Below are 21,758 nucleotides of genomic sequence, written 5' to 3'. Positions count from 1 at the left end.
ATGCAAACTCCCCACCCTTCCTCAGAATGGGAAGGGGATTCTCTGCTGGGGGAACAATCATGGCTCAGATTAGGCAGAATCAAACTTTACCCGCAGGAATGTGGGGAACCCTTGTCCGTAGTAGCCAACAGCAAAATAGTCAGGCTTGGGCCTGATCACTTTGACGATGTTTTCATAAAACTGAGCCTGTTTTTTCTGGAAGGAAAAAAGAGAATGCATTTCAGGTTTGAGTATTCAAGCATGTGTACCTCTGGATTCTTCTTGTGGGCTCTTTAAAAGCTCTGGCGACTTCTATAGGGTGGGAGAGGGAGATGGTGGGAGATGGTACTGAGGCTGCACCTGAATTTCATCTCACTTCATTGTTTTGATATTATTTTTCACTCCTTCTCCATCATTTCGCAAAGGAATCTGAACAAACAAGACCAAATTCAGCAAACAGTTGTGACTTATGGGTGTTTTCAATAATCGAAGAGGTGCCAAAGAAATGCGTTTTCTTCTGATTAAATGACTGGCCCTTAGTACTTTTTAAAAGGTATGGGTCAGATAGTGGGATACATTCAAGGAGAATTTAAAAGAACAGAATCGTTCTGTTCTAAATTCATGACACACATTCCCACATCATTAAGGTGATCTGCTGAATAGAAAAATGACAAGGTGGAGGAGGCAGTGATTAGAAACTAACAGCGTTCCCATGGCAGAAGAAAGGTCTGGTCATTATCTGTCCATTCCTCTCTCATAGAAGGGGTCAGGTTTTTTGTTTTTTGAGACGGATTCTCACTCTGTTGCCCAGGCTGGAGTGCAGTGGCGCGATCTCGGCTCACTGCAACTTCCACCTCCTGGGTTCACGCCATTCTCCTGCCTCAGCCTCCCGAGTAGCTGGGACTACAGGCGCCCGCCACCACGCCCGGCTAACATTTTTGTATTTTTAGTAGAGACGGGGTTTCACTGTGTTAGCTAAAATGGTCTCGATCTCCTAACCTCATGATCTGCCTGCCTCGGCCTCCCAAAGTACTGGGATTACAGGTGCGAGCCTCCGTGCCTGGCCAACGGTGGTGCTATTAAAGGTGATTTTTACAATAATAATATATTACATTTATAACTATAAAATTACAAATATATATATATATAATTATTATTTTTTTTTGAGACAGATTCTTGCTCTGTCACCCAGACTGAAGTGCAGTGGCACGATCTCAGCTCACTGCAAGCTCCGCCTCCCAGGTTCACGCCATTCTCCTGCCTCAGCCTCCCGAGTAGCTGGGACTACAGGCGCCCACCACCACGCTGGGCTAATTTTTTTGTATTTTTTAGCAGAGACGGGGTTTCACTGTGTTAACCAGGATGGTCTCGATCTTCTGACCTCTTGATCCGCCCGCCTCAGCCTCCCAAAGTGCTGGGATTACAGGTGTGAGCCAGTGTGCCCGGCCTGGGGGCAGTTTTAAACTAGTACAAATGCTCAGACTCCTGGGCTGTCAAGACCACTACACACAAGGTCAGCAGTTGTTTATGTACAATTTGTTCATAGAAGCCTTAAGAGTTTGGTTATAAGAGCTGACTTGGGAGTAAAAAGTAAATATTTATGGGCCAAATATCAACCAGCAAATAAACTAAAACCATCTTCCTAGGCAAAACGGAGGGACATGGCCTGGGTCCCAGAGTGTCTGGAGTGAACCCCAACCTTGACATGGAAAGAGAAATTCCTGAAAAACCAGCTGAGATTGCCTGTGTTGATTTAAATGAAAAGAAATAAAGACTCACCAGCAATTCGCTGAGTTGCTCATAATCAAACATTTCGTTCTCATACTGCTCGGCTAGCTCCTTGCCCAAGGCAATGGCCTCCTCCCACATCTTGAGTTGAAACAAAGAAAAGAAAGAGACACCGAGGCCTGAATTGTGCGAAGAGTAAAACAGGAATGCAATCATTCAAAATAAAACAGTGTAGAAGTACATTTGAAGAAATGAAACACTATGGGAGTAACACTGAAAAAATACAAATATTTTCTTGAAGCTCCTGTCTTTTGGCTCGTGACCCACAGCATCAGCTGGCCAAAGAGGTCAATCACTGGCATGTCAATCACGCAGGCCTCTGGCCATGGTAACAGCAGTCTGTTGGCCAGTCCTCACCGCTTCTGTCCTTGGTCTCCTGCTGCCAGCTGGGGCCAGAAGCCCATCTGTCCCAACAGCCTTGGAGCCAGAGAAAAGGAACTGTAGGGTGAAGAGAGGCTGTGGGATGCATTTATGTAGAAACTGGGGGCCTGACTTGGCTATTTTCCCATGCCATCCACCTACAAAATGCTATGTCGAAAATCACCAATGATCACAAATATCAGGGCAGACTTCGACTCTAAACTAAAGCTTCCAGAAAGTTTGATGTATGTGTGTGACTATGCTATGGATATAAAGCCAGGTATCATTTTGAAAAGGGGGAACTTTGCAAGGTAAGTTACTTTCTAAATCAGTGATTAAAATGTTGATAAGCTTTTGACACATGTGGAATAATTTTTTGAAAGATAGTTGGCCTTAATTGTCTTTATTTTTCTTGGGAAAAACAAAGTGGATTACTGGAGAAAACCACGGAAAAATCAGAGGAATCATCTCTTTCAGGAAGCCTTCCTAGCTGCCTCCCACTCTCCTCCTTTGTGCTTCCACAAAGACCCAGGATCCTGCTGCCTCAAAACTTCTGGCAATGTACGGAAACTACCATAAGGACAGGGGCTCAGCTTTATCAACCTGTAAAACCTCTGGACCTTAACCCAGGGCCTGCCTGAGAAGGTTTAGTGAACAGAACTGTTGGATGCTGATTTACAACCAGGAAAGCTTCCTATCATCCTACATGCTGCATTCCCAGCCACGAATCACCACTTCTCAACTGCCGTCATTCCCACAGGATGGTAGCACCAGTCCTTAGGAGGGAACCACACAGCTTCGGAACCACCCAACAGGCCAGGCTTTCCAGGCCCCAAACCTGGACTACCCTTGGCACTGAGCCCCCACCCGCCGGCTGCACAAAAAAAGACCAAGGCCTTGCAGTAAAGAAAGAGTTTAATTGACATAAGGCCAGCCATGCTGTTACAGCAGGTAGCTAGTCAGGCATGAGCGGGGCAGGAGAGGGCTCCCCTGACCTCCTACCAGCAAAGTCAGGTGACTGTCAGGTGACGGTCAGGCAGTTGTTACACCGTCTCTCTAAAATAATAATTGGTCGCAGACAGTGCCAGAGAAAGGCAGTTTCCCAAGAGCTAGAAACACCTCAAGCTGGTCATCAGCAGCTTCCTGGTAAGATTTCAGGAGCTGGGTGAGTGGGCTCAAGCATGTGAATTGAGAGGCATCATGGCGGAGTTTAACTGGTCACCTTCCAGGGGCATTCCACTGGAAAAGCGGCACATGAAAGTAGCCCAGCATATCAAACCCCAAGCCCAAGGTCAAATGGGGCACTTGACCTCCAAGATGTCTGCTTGGCCCTCTTCCAAGTGTACTTTCTTTTCATTCCCGCTCTAAAACTTTTTAATAAACTTTCACTCCGGCTCGGAAACTTGCCTCAGTCTCTTCTTCTGCTTTATGCCCCTCAGTCGAATTCCTTCTTCTGAGGTGGTGAGAACTGAGGTTGCTGCAGAGCCGTAGGGATTTGCAGCCAGTAACACTACTCAAATCAATCTCCCCAAAGGCTCCCAGGGGAGGGGCTTTTCAAAGGCAGTCTGGGGGAAGGGGTGGTGGCGGCCAGCTAATGGATGCTGCTGCAGATGGGTTGGGTTGGAGACGAAATCACAGGGGTCAGAGCTGCCCTCTTGAGCTGAGTTGCTTCTAGGTGGGCCACAGGAGTGGGGCTGGTGGTTTGGGTGGAGCCAGGTGTCAGACAAGCAAAAAATCTGAAAAGATCTCAAAAGGCTAATTTATAGTAGTGAAGTTGCGTATTTTGTGACCAGTCTACACCTTAGCAGAATTCAGGTTTCTCTCCTCTTCCTAGCCTGACGGCCTTTCATTAGCTTTATAAAGGCGGCTGAGTTTTAGAGAAGGCCTATTATCATTTAAACTCTAAACTAGAGGTCTCCCAGAGTTGGCTTAGCCAAAGCCCAGGAATGATTATAGGAGAGGCATGACTGAGCGGGGCAGGAGAGGGCTCCCCTGACATCCTACCAGTAAAGTCAGGTGACCGTCAGGCAGTTGTTACACTGTCTCTCTAAAATAATAATTGGTCGCAGACAGCGCCAGGGAAAGGCAGTTTCCCAAGAGCTAGAAACACCTCAAGCTGGTTACAGGGGGCGGGTGAGGATTTCGATTAGATCTCTTTTATTGACATAGTTTCCTCACTGTTAATTTTTTTGCAAAGGTGGTTTCGGTTTTTCCCACCTTCCTCGGTCCAGCCACCTGTGCTCTCCTGTTTAAGGCCTCCAATCACTTTGTCAGGTGGGCATCTGCATTACACCCATTTTGCAGATAAGGAATCTAGGGATCAGACTGGTCAGCAGCTTTGCCGAGGACGCACAGCAGACAAGCGGTGGGCTTGACCCAGCGTGGCCTTTTTGAAAGTCCTTGTTCCTGATGGCCACGGAGCAGCCCTTCCAAGCGGCTTCCCCACCTACTGCCAGGATGATTTGAAAAGAGTCCAGGCTGGCCTTGAACTCGAGGTTCCCATAGGGGAGACAGACTGCCAAGCCCTAAACATGGGTCATCCTTGGCACTGAGCCCCCACCTGCCCGCTGGCCTTTGCCTTTTCTTTCTATAGGATGACCCCATTGAAGCCTCACTCACTTCAGAGCCACCTAATAAACTTAAGAACATTGTTTTATTTAAATGCTCCCAAAATACTCCTGTCATAGCCACGACGTAAAGAAGCCATCAGCTATTTTCGATGAGAGTAAAAGTTATTCTAGAATCAGAGCGGCATTTTAATACTTTGAATAACAAAATAAAAGCAAGGCCAAAGAAAACAAAGATTTCAGAGCTGGGACCAGTGTCCAGGGAGGGCAGGAGGTGGCCCAAGACGCCCTGCCTACGGTCCCCGCTCTGCTACCTGGTCCCTTTCCAGAGCCCCCATCTGTCTCCCCCATCCTGCTAAAGGTTTACAGTTGCCTCCCGTTCCTGGAATATCTCAGTCTGCTGCTCTAAGTCTTTCGTGTGTCCTCTGCTAGAGCCCCAGCTCACATTTTCTAGGAAGGGAGAACTTCCTTACTTTTAATGTTTTTTTAAAGCTCCAGTGACCACTTCCTCTCTAAGCAGATTTCCATTTCAAAGAGAACATTACCTTTCCTTGTAGGTCTCTTACACCAGATTATTATTATTATTATTATTATTTTCAGTTTTCTGCAAGTGGATACAAACTCTTTAGCTTCCTAGAATGCCAGGGCTTCTAATTCATTCCTGAGTAAAAGCCTAATCTGTCTTTATCCTAAATGACAGAGGAGATACTTTAGATACATATCAAAAGTAATTGTTTTTAAAAGAAATACAAGTCTTGAGTAAGTATCTTCTCAGACTCACCCTCAGGCTACATGTGGTCTTTTCTATCAGATTTCCTGTAAATATGTATCTCTCATCCCTCCCCACTACCCTCAGCGTGTTTCAAAGGCCTCTGCATCAAGGAGATTTTCATCTCCTTTTAATTGGATGGGGCTTTAAAGAGAGTGTGGGGAATTCACACTTCCAACGTGAATACCTTGGACAACGTTTCCGTGCCAGAGAGAAGGCAGATCCAGTAGGATCTAGATTTAGATGATCTCAGTGAAAGAAGCGCTTTAACCTCTGCGATTGAATACCCTGCTTTGGCTCCATTCTCAGAAGTGCTACAGGTTTATCAGGTTTGCCACAGTCCCAATGAAAAAGCCCCGTATCAGCAGACAACTTTATTTTCTGATGCGAAATCTTTAATTCAATTTCTGGCATTCTCGAAATTGCCGGTTGACTTGCAGCACGGAGGACGGTCTCCCCACCCCTGCTTTCCCCCAGATGATATGAGACGTGTTCTTTTGAGATGATAATCTTCTCTCTATTTTTCTGAACCTCCTGGTTTCAGGAAGTTCCATTTCTTCAAGTTCCATGAATAGAAAATGGAATAAAAACTTTCTTTTATAATAAAACTCCTTCCTTAGTTCCCAGACAGGAGCAGCTGTAGAGAATGCAGCAGGAATTGATTTCTTACCCATGAGGTGATGTTGATGATTCTGATAGGATGACAACATGGATGTCGCAGGACAAGGGAACAGCAGCAGATGAAAGGAAAGATGCCAGCCGGGACAGCCGTCCCTTTCTAATAATTCAGGCTGGCGATGACTCACCAGGATACTGGTGGGCGACTCTGGTTTCATTTGCTGACTAGCTGTAAGTAACTCACCAGTGGAGATACTTTATAGGATGCTTGCATTTCAGACATCCTTCTAAAATTCATCTGTTCTGTTTTTTTACAGCAGTTATTGGGAAAAGAGTCATACTCAATTACCCTCCGAATTACCAGAGTCCCACACACGTCTCTGACATCAAAATGGATTAAAATCACTGGTGTGGAAGAATCCAGAGCTCTGGGGGAGGTCCGTCAGCAGCAGCACAGGGGCCAGGGAGGCCCAGGGCTAGCAGGAGGCTGCGTTCAGTCCGTTCTTTGCTCAATGCGTGCTGAGTGACAGCGTCCCTTCCAGGTGTGTGGCTGGCGGCCCTGGTGAGGTGGGCCTGGATGATTCCAAGGGCCCAGCTAGTCTTGGTGTTGCCTGCAACTGTACTGCAAGGAATGGAGACCCTTTTCAAGCATGTCCACTCTCTCCAGGCCCCTCCCTTTTTCCTTGAGCCAGGCCTCATCCTTGGTCCTCCTGGAGTGCTCAGCCGGCACTGACTGATCTGGTGCAGGATTGACTTTTTGCGAAGACCTTTCTGAGGCAGACTCAGGCCTGACTCCCTGCCCCAGCAAAGATGGTCTGCAGTTGAAAGCTGACTGATCTTGCAGTAATGATGCCAAAGTCACCCCAAGTGTGCACAAGATGGACCAGACACGGCAATGTCATACTGGAGCACTACCCCATCACACGGGAATCCCTGCCTTGTCAAATCAGAGTCACAGCTGTGTAATACAGGAGTCACTGCCTGTGTCATCCAGGAGCCACTATTTGTGTCATCCAGGAGCCACGACCCATGTCATACAGGAGTCACTACTCAGGTTATACAGGAACCACTGTCCAGGATATGCAGGACCCAATACCCGGGTCATACAGGGACCACTGCCCGGATCATACAGGAGCCACTGCCCGGATCATACAGGGACCACTGCCCGGGTCATACAGGATTCACTGCCCGGGTCATACAGGATTCACTGCCCCGGTCATACAGGAGCCACTGCCCAGGTCATACAGGAGCCATTGCCCGGGTCATACAGGGACCACTGCCCGGGTCATACAGGAGCCACTGCCCGGGTCATACAGGAGCCATTGCCCGGATCATACAGGAGCCACTGCCCGGATCATACAGGGACCACTGCCCAGATCATACAGGAGCCTCTGCCCAGGTCATACGGGGACCACTGCCCGGGTCATACAGGATTCATTGCCCGGGTCATACAGGATTCACTGCCCCGGTCATACAGGAGCCATTGCCCGGGTCATACAGGGACCACTGCCCGGATCATACAGGAGCCACTGCCCGGATCATACAGGGACCACTGCCCGGGTCATATAGGATTCATTGCCCGGGTCATACAGGATTCACTGCCCCGGTCATACAGGAGCCATTGCCCGGGTCATACAGGGACCACTGCCCGGATCATACAGGAGCCACTGCCCGGATCATACAGGAGCCACTGCCCAGGTCATACAGGGACCACTGCCCGGATCATACAGGAGCCACTGCCCAGGTCATACAGGAGCCACTGCCCGGGTCATACAGGGACCACTGCCCGGGTCATACAGGAGCCACTGCCCGGATCATACAGGGACCACTGCCCGGGTCATACAGGAGCCACTGCCCGGATCATACAGGAGCCACTGCCCAGGTCATACAGGAGCCACTGCCCAGGTCATACAGGAGCCACTGCCCAGATCATACAGGAGCCACTGCCCAGGTCATACAGGAGCCACTGCCCGGATCATACAGGAGCCACTGCCCGGGTCATACAGGAGCCACTGCCCGGATCATACAGGAGCCACTGCCCGGATCATACAGGAGCCACTGCCCAGGTCATACAGGAGCCACTGCCCAGATCATACAGGAGCCACTGCCCGGATCATACAGGAGCCACTGCCCGGGTCATACAGGAGCCACTGCCCGGGTCATACAGGGACCACTGCCCGGGTCATACAGGAGTCACTGCCTGGGTCATACAGGGACCACTGCCCGGGTCATACAGGGACCACTGCCTGGGTCATACAGGAGCCACTGCCCGGGTCATACAGGAGTCACTGTCCCAGTCATACAGGACATACTGCCTGGTCACGCAGGAGCCACTACCTGTGTCATGCAGGAGTCACTGCTCAGATCTCATATGATCCACTGCCCATGTGACTTATGCTCATCAACATGGCTTCTTTATTCCACAGCAATTCCTTATTAGTCAAAACAGAAAACTATTCACTCAGCTTGTAATGTGCTAGGTAAAAAATGATTTTTTTTTTTTTTTAACAGAGATAGGGTATTTTTTCTTTTGTAGTTTTGCAAAGACTATTGTCTTCTGTAGTTTTGCAAAGACTACATTTGTAGTTTTGCAAAGAAAGACCTTGAAAAGCCTAAAGCAGGCAGCAAGAGATACAGCTGGTTCTTGCTCGGTGCTTTAATTGGAGAGAGAGAGACACGGAGCTGCTCACTCCTGCCTTCCACGGCAGTTACTGGCCACTGGTGAGGGAGTGGGCTCCAGAGACAACAGGAGGAGAGGAACAGCAAGTGCAGATCACCCTTTATGGAGTGTTGTAGAAAGAGGAGGAGAAATGGGCAGTGGCTGGACAGGGGAGTTGGAACAAGAAAGAACTCTCTTTAAAGATGAGAGCAATAATGGCATGGTTGCAGGTGGGAGGGTGGGAGCTGACAGAACAACACGTGGTTGCTGCAAGGGGAGAGTGCAGATGTGCTGGTGAGATGTCCTGGGATTGGGAGGAATCCAGGGCACAGGGTGGGGAGCCGCCAAGTATCACTGCAGCTGTGACCTGGCCCAGGGCTCTCTATGCACCCAGCACCACTGCAGCTGTGACCTGGCCCAGGGCTCTCTATGTACCCAGCATCACTGCAGCTGTGACCTGACCCAGGGTTCTCTATGTACCCAGCACCACTGCAGCTGTGACCTGGCCCAGGGTTCTCTATGTACCCAGCATCACTGCAGCTGTGACCTGGCCCAGGGCTCTCTATGTACCCAGCATCACTGCAGCTGTGACCTGGCCCAGGGCTCTCTATGCACCCAGCATCACTGCAGCTGTGACCTGGCCCAGGACTCTCTGTATACACAGCATCACTGCAGCTGTGACCTGGCCAAGGGCTCTCTACACACCCAGCATCACTGCAGCTGAGACCTGACCCAGGACTCTCTATGTACCCAGCATCACTGCAGCTGAGACCTGACCCAGGACTCTCTATGTACCCAGCATCACTGCAGCTGAGACCTGACCCAGGACTCTCTATGCATGCAGCATCACTGCAGCTGAGACCTGACCCAGGACTCTCTATGTTCCCAGCATCACTGCAGCTGAGACCTGACCCAGGACTCTCTATGCATGCAGCATCACTGCAGCTGAGACCCTGCTCCTTTCTCCCTTTCTTGACCCCGTCCTTTAAATGCCCTGCACAGGACTGCTCCGTGTGCGCCCTCACTGCCTTGCTCAATGCTGAGAGGAGGAAAGGACCCCATCTGCTCTCTGCAGCAAGTGGAGCATTTCCTCCGTACATCTTCCTCCCAGCAAGAACTCTGGGCTTCCAGGCCAGTGGTGGCCCCAGTCACTCCTGGCACGTGCTTTTCTGACTCTGACCCTGTTCAAGGGTCTTTGGCACCGCGGAATTAGCTAACTTGAAGTCTCATGATATCACTTCCACCTGCCACTAGCTCTGTGGGGCTCAGGCCTGGCCCAATGCCCCACCCCTCGTCTGGTCTCTGGCCCCCACCCTCCCTCCTCTAAGTCTGCTGCCACCATGTTGCCAGAATTACTCCCTGAAAAGAGGAATATGATGTCATTATTTTCTACTTTCTTGAAATTTCCACTGGGTCCTTGTAAGCCAAATCTTTAGGACACAATACAGGGCCACTGGCAAACTAGCTCCAATGTCCTTGCTATGCTCTGAATGTTTCTGTCTCTCCCAAATTCACAGGCTGAAATCCTCAGCTTCAAGGTGTTGGCATTAGGAGATGAGGCCTTTGAGGGTGATTAGGTCAGGAGGTTGGAGCCCTCACGAATGAGTGAGGATGAGTGGCCTCAAAACAGAGGCCCAGGAGAGTGCCCTCACACCTGCCAGGACATGACGACACAGAGAAGGCAACATCGTGGAGCAGGCAGAGGGCCCTCTCCAGACATCAGATCTGCGAGTGCCTTGATCTGGGAATTCCCAGGTCCAGAACGGTGAGAAATGAATTTGTGGTTTATAAACCACACCATCTGTGGCATTTTGTTACAGGAGCACGAAGGGACGAAGGCAGTCAGTCCCCCGCATTGCTATCTCCCAGGATGGCTCTCCTTCCCTGGAAAAGCGAGATGTTGTCAGTAGCTCTTCCCCTTCCGGCGCTATTCTCACACTCTGGAATTCCCGATCCTTCCAGCCATCATCTGGCAAACTTAATTTCACTCTTCAAGAAGCGCTAAACATGACCATCTCTGTGAAGTCTTCTCCAGCTCTCCAAAAGAAGGCATCACTCCTCACCTGTGAGATAGGGAGAGCCAGCGCCCACCTGTGTGATGGGCGGAAGGTGGGTTTCGTTATTTATCTGCTCATACAACAGCCCTGATGGTAGAATTGCCTCGAGGTGGGCCTGGCTCCATCTGGATATTTCATGGTGCAGGATGGCACTGGGCACACTTGGGCTTTGAGTGGAAAAAGCTTGTTAGTGATCCCACATGAACTAAGGGAGCAGTGTTGTTACTGACTCGAAAATGGACTTTCTCATGCTTTGTCATAAATTACTATACAGGAGCAAATCATAAAGAACATATGATCTTTCTGAATATTCAGGCCAAATGCTGGCTGAATAGGTTCTGCTAATATCACATTTTCAAAAATTCTAGAAATGCCAACAAGAAACCCATATGAAGGCTCCATTATGTTGACCTGCAATCCCTCTTAATAACAACTGTTTCCAAAGAGAAACTTAAAGGATGAGAAGATTTCACCCAAATACTTGGAAAAGAGATACAAACATTTGACCAAAAATGGAAATTTGCTCCAAACTCCTATTTTTAGTTTACATGATACAAGATGCTTTTTTTTTTTTTTTAACTTTGGTGCAAGGCAAAGTGTGAACTTTGTCAAGGAAAGGTTATTTTAAGAGAAAATAAAACAGAGCTCCAGCTGAAAATAGTCACGGGGCTTCATATATCACTTGGGCTATAAATTATGTATCGCATTTGTCAACCTGCCAGGCTGTTTCTTGATTTCAGAGGTGGCTGGTGTTGGCTAATACTGACTGCCTCACTCTGACTGCACTTTCCTTAGAGGAGGACTTCTATCTTTGACTCTCAGCCTCCACAGAGAAGCCTGGTAATTTTCAGTGAAGTACTTGGATTAAGGGCTTTATTGAAAATTACTAGGCCTCAACCAAACACAATAAGACAGACAATTCAGAGCATCTTCAGAAAAGAACACTGGTCTGCCATGATAAAACCGAACAGAAGGCTTTTGGGGGACGCTCAGGCGGGCGGTAAGAATAGAACGGAAAAGGAGCAAGGAGTCATTATTAGCTCGAGAAGGAAGAAACGTAAAAGAATGAAAATGGAAACAGATGGAAATGACATTTTGCAGAGAAAAAGATTAAGAAACCAAGAGCTAGGCTGAAAGACATTCAAAACTTTAAAAAACGGTGGAAAAGTAAAAATAGAAGAATGATTCCTTGGGGAAGAAATACAGAAAGATAACAGAACATCATTCATAAAGCCAGTGTCCAATATAAAACAGCAGCAAATCCATTCTGCCTTGCTGGTTTCTAAGCACAAAGGCAGAGAAACTTTAATATCACCCGATTCCCATCTCTCCCTGGCCCCCCCTGGTCTCCCGGGGAGCAAAGAGAGACGCCATTGCAGGGGGCCTGGGATGGGGACCCCTGCTCCCTTAATGGCCTGCTCGGCCTTGTCCAGAGGCAAGCTTGTCCTGGATTCTGGAAGCCCCTATTTGCCCTAGGAGGCTGTAGATATTTCAAACAATGAATGAGTTCTAGGATGTATATCCTTTCCACAGAGAAAGTATGTAAATGAAGATTTCCTTAATTGCATACGGAAACGGGCCACGAGGAGACAAGCTGGGCCAGTGGAGCTGTAGCTGGGTCACGGTTTTGCCAGACTGATGTCCCACTCGGCTTCCATTCTATCATCTTGCAAGCACCAGTGATCACCGGTCTACAAGCTTAACTGAGGTCTTAAGTCTCCTTACCCCAATACATTTTTAAAACTGGAATTGCATTTTTTCCCCCCTAAAATGAAATACATGTAAGATCGAACCAAGGAAATTCTTGTGATATAAACACTCCAAGGGCTGCGGGCACATGCTCAGGACGTGAGCCTGGTGCACGTGGCGCCATCAGCCAGGTCGGTAAGTTCTGTGGATGCTGACTGTCCTCCCTGCATGCTTGTCTGCCCGTTCGCTCACTGAATAAACTGCTGTAATCATTCGGACGGAAGATTGTTATTTTTAACATACAAGATTCTAGACAGGAAAATCCAGCCCTGGTCTTGCAAGAATCTGTCTCCGTCTGATCCATAACCATTGCAGTGAACATGGTGCTAAAGTCAAGTTCGTGTTAGCCTTGGGAAAGGAGCACCCTGATAAAATCCGACTGCGATGCGGCACGTGGCAGAGTCGGGTGGGATCTGCCCCCAGCCCGGTGCTGGGGACAGGTGGGAGGCATGGCCTTTCGCTCTCCCAGGGGCTCAGTCTGGGTCAGGAAGCAAGATCTGTAACAAACAAAATATGCCCCAAATAAGGAACTTTATGGAAAGTCTGACTGACGGCCACCTTCTTGATTGTGTGCTGTGTTCTCAAGTGCTGGCCAGAATGTGCTCATCTCACTAACAAATGACCACCTTGAAAGTCCCGTGCCTGTGTATGTGTGTGGGCAGGGGGTGTCTGGGACCTGGCTGTACTCACTGTTCAATTCTGCTTTGAGCCTAAAACCACTCTTTAAAAAGCTATTTTAAAAAAATGGAGTGGAGCCCAGGCCACGGCACAGATCCCTCAGAGGGAGATCCAGAGGTGGCAGCCACAGCCACTGCCTCTGCTCTTAGGAGCTTTTGTCAGCACGGGCCCTGGGGACTCAGGGATGGTTGCTGGGGCAGCTGGGACATCACCTGGGAGCTTCTCAGAAATGCAGAGCCTTGGGCCCCACCCCAGACCAGCTGAATCAAAATCTGGATTTTTAACAAGATTCCCCAGTGAACTCCAAAAGCCAAGAACGTTTGAGAGCAGGGAAATATGCCCAGAAGGCAGGAAGGCAGCCGTCATGGCAGCCGTCACACGAGACAGCAGCAAGAAGCAGCTGGTCCACGCCGGGACAGACCATGGGAAGACGCAAGGGCTTGGGGATCAGAGGGCATGTTCAGAAGAAGGCCAGATGCTGTGGGTGATGAGAGGGTACATCTGGAGGTTCGATTCCTACTCTAAGAAGCTTCGTGCCAGGTGAGAGGCCTGGATCACCTGCAGAGGAGATGGGGGAATCCCTGAGGTTTGGGCATCTTTGAAGCAGTTCACGCTGTGATCCAGAGGCCACATTATTAGAAACCCGACTGGTATCTACCTGCAGGAGCAGAAGGGTGGAGACAGGCATGGGGCCTTGGGGAGGAGAGTGGGTAGGCATCTCAGACAGACCCAGGTGAGAGGGACTGAGAACTTACAAGGAGACACAAAGTAAACTGGATCTAGCAGCAGGGCTTCTGCCCAGATGCCCGAGTTGTTCAAAAGTGCCTCAGGTAGAACTGGGCCAAGATGGTGCCGATCTTAGAGCCAGTCTGTCAGCGGGGAAGGCTCATATTCCCTGAGGCACGTGGATAGACAGATCCTGAGGAGCAAACGTGACTTATCCTTGCTAAGCCCGGGAAATGAAAAATGAGATTGTAATGGGATTTGTCCAAAGCACAAATGAAAACAACATCACCGAGGGGCAACATTCTAAATTTTAATAATAAAATACGTATCGGAAAACTCTGTCTTGCTCCAACAAGAAGATGCTGCTTTTTCTTGATTTCTCACACTTTATCTTCGCAGCTACCTCTTTCTACCTCTCTTCTATTTGCCTCATCTGTATTTCCTTCAGGGCCATGTGAAAGCTCCCAAGTCCCCCTTCCCTCCAGGTTCCCACTGGTAACTGCCGTACTCTTGACAGCTGTCTCACTGCTACGGAAATGACTTTGAGTCACAGGACAAAAAACGTCGTATCTTGGTGCTTGTGATTACGCTCGATCATGCTTTCTTCCGTGCCATTTCCACATATATTTTATTCTTTCCAGACTTGGGTCCCCATTTTGTAACTCTTTTAGAAATCTTTAGCTTTTTAAATATTCATGTAGTATAAGGAGTAGATACCAACAGGCACGCAGGCAATTCCGGCTGCCCGTGAGGCCCTACAGGACAGCGGGCAGCTTCCGCTTCCCAGCCGAATGTGGGCGGCAGTGCTGGTCTGAGGATGTTCTTGGCACTCAACAAGAGCAAAGTCTTTGACTCAGAGCAGCACCGTCCAACAGGAACCCAAGAGGAGCCACATCTGTGAATGCTGCATTTCCTAGCTGCTACCTTTTAAAGACTAAAACTAATTTTAGTACTATCGACTCTATCTAAAATATTACTATTTCAACATGAAATCTATACAGACAAATGAATGAGACACCTGGTGTGGGTATTAGTTTGCCAGGGCTGCCATAACGAGGCACTGACTGAGTACTGGGGACCTCAAGTCACATTCATTCACTTCCTCACTGTTCTGGAGGCCAGGATTCTGCCATCAAAGTGTCTGCAGGGCTGGTGTCCTCTGAGTCCTCTCTCCTTGGCTTGTGGACGGCCGCCCTCTTGCTGTATCCTCAACATGGTCTTCCCTCTGGGTGAGTCTGCATCCTAATCCCTCTTCTTATAAGGATACCAGTCAGATTGAATTAGGACCCACCCTAATGACCTCATTTTACCTTAATTACCTCTTTAAAGACCCTACCTCCAAATACATTTTGAAACACTGAAATTAGGACTTCAACATAGGAATTTTGCGGGGATGCAACTCAGCCCATAAGAACATATGTTTTTTTGTACTTCGTCTTAGAAACATGGTTCACACGGGCCCAATGGCCACATGTGGTTCAGGACTCAGTACTGGACAACAGTGAGGGTTAGAGTCCTACCCATTAATTGGGAGCTGGTTTCTCTGGTGCTCAGCTGTTCAGAGGGCTTAAAGAGACATCTAAGACTAATTTATAAAGAAAAGAGGTTTAATCAGCTCACAGTTCCACAGGCTGTACAGGAAGCACGGCAGCATCTACTTCTGGGGAGGCCCCAGGGAGCTTATACTCATGGCGGAAGGCAACATGGGCAGGCATCTCACATGGCAGGTGCAGGACTGAGAGCAGAAGGTGGGGAGGTCCCACACATTTTTTTTTTTTTTTCTTTTGAGATGGAGTCTCTGTCACCCAGGCTGGAGTGCAGTGGCTGGATCTTGGTTCACTGCAACCTCCACCTCCCAGGTTCAAGCGATTCTCAAGCCTCAGCCTCCCGAGTAGCTGGGATTACAGACGCCTGCTACCACGCCCGGCTAATTTTTGTATTTTCAGTAGAAACAGGGTTTTGCCATATTGGCCAGACTGGTCTCAAACTCTTGACCTCAGGTGATCCGCCCACCTCAGCCTCCCAAAGTGCTGGGATTACAGGCGTGAGCCACCATGCCCGGCTGGTCTCACACAGTTTTGAACAACCCAGATCTCAAGAGAACTCACTCACTCTCACGACACAGCACCAAGAAGGAAATCTACCCTTATGACCCAATCACCTCCCACCAGGCCCCACCTCCAACACTGGAGATTACAATGACTTGGGATTTGGGCAGGGACCCAGATCCAAACCATATCAGGGCCCCACACCAATCAAGGCTCTCCTTCAAGTTTCCTTGGGCTGTGTCACCTGCCAGTTAAGGCCTGTGATGACCTGTGGACCATTTAAAAAATATTTTTCCCCCAAGATAACTGCAATCTGGGAATGGAGTGTGGAAAGGCATGCCCTGGGCCATTCCAACTTCCAGCTTCTCAACCTTCTGTCATAGCCTTTGTCTTATTCCACTGCATTTAGAAAAGGCAGGAGGATGTTATTTCTCAAATGATGGCACATCCCCAAAGCAGCCAGGGATACTCAGGCCTCAGCCTTGTTTCTTAAACAAAAGTGATTCGAAGTCTGGCACAAAATGTCACACTTTGAGCTTCTACTGTGACCCCCTTCCCTCCCGCACTGGCCACATGGTGGGATTCCCCACATCACAGTCACAGGGGTCAGGAGCCCATTCTCTCAGGCTGCTTCTCCTGCAGGATCCTGCCTACCTAAGCCCCCTCTCTAACAGAAGAAAGAAACTCCACGACAGAGAAACGAGGATTGAGGCCCAATACATTTTATGAGATGCTATTCTCACATTTCTAGTTGTGGGGAAGTCGAGTTATTTGGGAGACTAGTGTGGACGTTGTCCTTCTCAGAATACATGCATACTTAGGGGATTTCTAGATGAACTTTTGTTAATCTAGATTGGATTGTGCTCTTGATTGGAACCCGACTCACCTGTCTAACGAGCTGTGTGGTGCATGTGGGTGCTGCTCACACTCACCTGCCCCTAAGGGCACTGTTCCACCCCTTGAAGTCTGGGGTGACCATTGATCTGCTTCAGCCAATGACATGAACACTGTCATTTTGGGGCAGAAGCCCCAGGGCAGGGGACTCCTTGCTGTCCTCTCTGGCTGTGTCCCTCTGTGGTGGAACCTCTGCTCACCTGGGTTCCAAGTGAAAAGGAGGACATGGAGCATGTGTGAGAAACACACCTGAGCTGTTTGGAGCCATGGAGATTCGGAGAGGTTCAAACTCCAGCACAGGCCATCCAGACTGCTACAGAAGATGAATTATTTCCTACTGCTCTTTTTCCCAGAAAATGTAATACTTGTTGATGTTAAAATGAATTTTTTGCCTTGCAGCTGATCACTCAGATACTTCAAATTTCATTTTATCAAATTCTTTCCAGCACCTGTTCTTCGTCTCGCTTTAGTTTTAGAGGGATAAGGAGGCTTTGTTCCTTTTTAACATTCTCGTGGAAATATTATGGATATTCAGAAGTGGTTTTTCCATCGGTTTTATCAATACAGCTACTATGAAGAAAATCCTCCTGAAACTCATTCTGATTCAAGGCCAGCCAATGATCACTTTGCCATAGCCCTTGTTCTGTCTCCACCAAAACACAGGGACATCTGAGGACAATCCTTGAGTCAGTTTTCCTTCAGCTGCCCATCCCATTTTGTCACTTGAATTTATTTTTTCTAAGGCGGGCTTTCTCAACCTGGACACGACAGGGATTCTGGTCTATTTCTTTCTGGTGTGGGTGCCATGTATGCACTGTTGGAGGGTTAGCAGCACCTTCTCTTCCCCTAGTCAGGAAAACTCACAATACTCCTGCAGATCTCAGTTGAGAACCACTGTTCTGAACCAAACACATTCATTTTGCCCTTCCATGTGATTTTTTTGATGAACTATCACTATGTAGAAAAAGATATTTGGCTACCTTTGCTAAAAAAAAAAAAAAAAGAAAAAAAGAAAAAAGACTTTGTTTTTTGATTTATCATTTATTGAAGGCCACCCGTCCTGCCATCCATGAGCATTTCTCATATGTCAGGAAGCATGTTAAATGTTGACTTTTCATTCATCTGTTCATTCTTTGCACACACATCCATAATGGAATGAGCACGTGCTGTCTGCCAGGCACTGTTCTGAGCATTAGATGCGTGGTGGGGAATCGACGGGTGAGGCTCTGTCTTCACAGAGCTCAGAGCCTACTGGGGAACTCATTAAAGAAACACACAAGCAAATCTATCATTGCAAATGATAGTAGGTGCCATAAAGGAGAAAAGAGGATGTTTCCGTGGCTGGAGAAGAGGTGACATTTCAGCTGACACAGGAAGTTAAGGGCACAGCAGGGAGACATTCTTTGAGTCTACCACGCACACGTGGTCCTCTACCACAAAGAAACAGGTAGCCCAGAATGCCAATCGTGCCCCGAATGAGAAAGCCTGGCTTACTAAAAGCTAATTCAAGTGACAAAATGGTACAGGCAGCAAAAGGAAAACTGACTCAAGCAATGTCCTCAAGCCAGCGCAGCAGAAACCCGCCGGGCAGTGGCAGGAAAGGGCTGGTGCATTTCAGGACGCAGAAGGGCCAGTGTGGCTGGAACACAGAGGGCAAGGGAGGGAGCGATGGTGGAGAGGTCGCGGGAGCCAACGCTGGTCAGAGGATGTGCTGCCACAAAGAGAACCTGGCAACAGCCATCAACAAACGCACACATGCCTTCAGTCCCACGACCTCTGGCCCTTGGGCCTCCCGGCCACCCCAGGGTCCCTGCCTCCTGCCCTGCCCATTCAGTAGCACTGCTCGCCCTTCCCTAGAACACTATGGAGCCAAGAAGCCACTGCAGGGAAGGGTTGGCTGCATTTGCTCCATTTCTTTGCCAGTTTGCTGAGAAACAGGATTCTCCTGGCTAACCTAGTACAATTTTAGTAATTGGCCCTAATCCTCAATGCTTCTCATTCCGGAGAACAAAAATATATCCTGTTCTACTACAGCAGCGGTCCCCAACATTTTTGGCACCAGGGACTGATTTCAGGGAGGAAAATTTTTCCATGGACCGGGGTAGGGGATGGTTTCAGGATGATTGAAGGGCATTACATTTATCGTGTACTTTATTTCTATTACTATTACAGTGTAATACCTAACGAAATAATTATACAACTCACCATAATGTAGAATCAGTGGGAGCCTGAGGTTGTTTTCCTGCAACTAGATGATCCCATCAGGGGAAGATGGGAGACAGTGACAGATCATCAGGCATTAGATTCTCATAAAGAGGGTGGCCCCTGGATCCCTCACATGCACAGTTCACAACAGGGATCACGCTCCTGTGAGAATCTAATGGTGCTGCTGATCTGGCAGGAGCTGGAGCTCAGGTGGTAATGCGGGCGATGGGAACAGCTGTAAAAACAGATGAAGCTTTGCTTGCTCACCCGCCGCTCACCTGCTGCTGTGCAGCCTGGTTCCTAACAGGCCACGAACTGCACCGGGGCCGAGGACCTGGGGTTTGGAGACCCCTGAACTACTGGACTGGGTGTAATTCACAGAACATTTCTGATCCTTATTTCCAAGCAGCCTTTGGGAGCCCACATGCCATTCTGAAAACTTCAGACTTTCTCCCTGTGTCAAGAATGGCAGGGACAAATAAAGGACGCAGCAATGCTTACTCTGAATGTGAGCAGAATCCCAAGCTTGGGACCACGGGGACTGTGTTAAGTCATTGTTTTCAGTGGGGTTTGGTTTACGTCAACAGCCACAAACAGGGGCAGCCATCATCCCTCCCGGGCGTCACTGTAACTGTGGGTAGGACTGTGTCCCCAGAAATATCTGAAGTCCTAACCCCTGGTATTTCTGATTCTGACCTTATTTGGAAACAGGGTATTTGAATGTAATCAAGGGAAGATGAGGACCTGCTGGAGGAGAGTGGGCCCTCATCTAACTGCTGGTACCTCCTAAGGAGAAGGAGATTGAGACAGAGACTCGCATGAGGAGAAGGCCTGTGATGATGAAGGCAGAACTTGGAGCGAGGTAGTTACAGCTGACCAGTGCCAGGGACCACAAGCAACACATGCAAAGGAAAAGACACGGGGCAGATTCTCCCCTGCAGTCTTCAGAGGGGGTGGCCACGCCAACACCGTGACATCAGGCTTGCAGCTCCCATCACTAAGCTATGAGAATACATTCATGTTGTTGAAAGCCACCCAGTTTGTGCGACAGCAGCCCTAGGATGTGAACGTCGGTACCTTCATAAAGTGTGCCAGCCACTTTTCTCAAAGGAAAAAAAAATAAAACAGGTTCTGAAATGAGTTAGGAATCTTGATGAAACCAAAGAAGGAGTTCCAATGTCACTTCGGTGGCAGGTTTCAAAAACTTCTGAAACTGAAACAGCCTTTTTTTTTTTTTTTTTAATAGTTACTGCATATCTGAATCACAAGAACTACAGTGATCAAATACAATACTGGCTGATTAAAATGACGGCAGGTTTCCTTTTAGTGGAAGTCAAGTGGAATCTATAATTTTGTTTAAGCCAATTAAACTAGAAGCCACCAGGATGGAGCAATATCCATCCTACCATGGGATTAATTCTTCCGTGACAATAGAAAAATGCAAGATGTCAAAGGAATACATTAGCTCTGTGGGCATGGAAACACCTCCAAATCGGTGTTCCAGACTTAGTTCCCTCTGGTAAGGGTTATAAAAATACTTGGTGCTTTTATAGAGCATCTATAAAAGGGCTATTGATTTTTTTTTTTTTAAGATTTCTACTTTTAAGTGCAAGCTGAAGGAACATGCATAAAACATTTCAATATACAATTTGTAACAAATTTCTGGTTCTGCAAACATCACAGGCGAAAAAAACGTGTTTACAACGTTGCAGGTAGGTGCAAGGAAAGAGGAAAATAAGAAAAATTGCTTTTTGTTTGCTTTTTACCTTGCCTTTGTCGAAGTAGTGGATGATTTCCTGGTAGAGCTGCTCCTTCAGCTGTCCCTGCGTGGTGGCCTGGTACCCGTCCCGCTGGGTGAGGTGGGCCACACACACATCCTCCGACCACTAAGGGAGAAGCAGAGCATGAGCGGCCCCGAGGCAGACACACCCAAGGACGTCAGAATGGTGTGAGCTTCGCATCGGACACGTGTGGGGGCCGCGGTTCTGGAGACACGCGTGGCTGCTGTCAACAGGCTGGGGATTGCCAGGGCAGAGCCTCTGTCTGGACACATCGACAGGCATAAAAGACGTGGGGGAGGCAGAGCTGCAGTGGGGTTCACACAAAAGAAAAACCCAGCAGGTTCTGGAAAGCACAGAACCGACAGCTTGCAAATGCCACCTCCTAATACCCCGGGACAAATCAGGAACCAGGTGATCCAGGGCCATCCCAAGGGCGGCACCCCAGGGCTCTGGTCTCAGTGTTGCGTGGGTTGGCATTTTAATCAACAGCAAAGACAGTATATGGAAAGGGACCGGAAAGGCTGTCAAGCTCCTTAAGGATGGGGAGGTGTCTGCACCATCAGCCATAGGCATGGTGCTGGGCACAGAGTCAGGGCTTGGCCAGTATTCCTGGAAGCATTGGTGCAGTCAGTGTGTGAGCTGAAGATGCACAAGGAGACACGCCAGAGGGAAGGCAAGGCCACTTGACAGATACAACGTGTCAGCTCCTGAACTTGGGCTCAACACATCAGTGGCATTAAGTATAGGGTTCAATAAAATTCAGCAGCTATTTGATGAGGACCTGCTGTGTGCCCGAGCTGGGTCAAAGAGGAGGTGGAAGACGCCTGACCCCCAGGATGGTGCAATTCTACATTAGAGCATAATGACACAGGACAACACT

General features: G+C 48.5%; 1 protein-coding gene across 2 annotated transcripts in view; it reads right to left on the bottom strand.

Moving 5' to 3' along the window:
* The window catches only part of DOCK1 (dedicator of cytokinesis 1), a 555,400-nt gene that overhangs the window by 48,174 nt on the left and 485,468 nt on the right, over nucleotides 1-21,758 (bottom strand). For both annotated transcript variants that reach the window (XM_005566736.4, XM_005566737.4), the window contains exons 38-40: nucleotides 20,864-20,983; nucleotides 1,759-1,848; nucleotides 91-195 (exon numbers count right to left, since the gene is read on the bottom strand). In XM_005566736.4, coding sequence (XP_005566793.1) covers nucleotides 91-195; nucleotides 1,759-1,848; nucleotides 20,864-20,983 — 315 coding nt within the window. The remainder of the gene's footprint in view (nucleotides 1-90; nucleotides 196-1,758; nucleotides 1,849-20,863; nucleotides 20,984-21,758) is intronic.

Source organism: Macaca fascicularis, chromosome 9 (assembly GCF_037993035.2).
Source record: "Macaca fascicularis isolate 582-1 chromosome 9, T2T-MFA8v1.1".
In the NCBI taxonomy this organism is placed as follows: Eukaryota; Metazoa; Chordata; class Mammalia; order Primates; family Cercopithecidae; genus Macaca; species Macaca fascicularis.
This window is presented reverse-complemented; position numbering and strand designations above follow the sequence as displayed.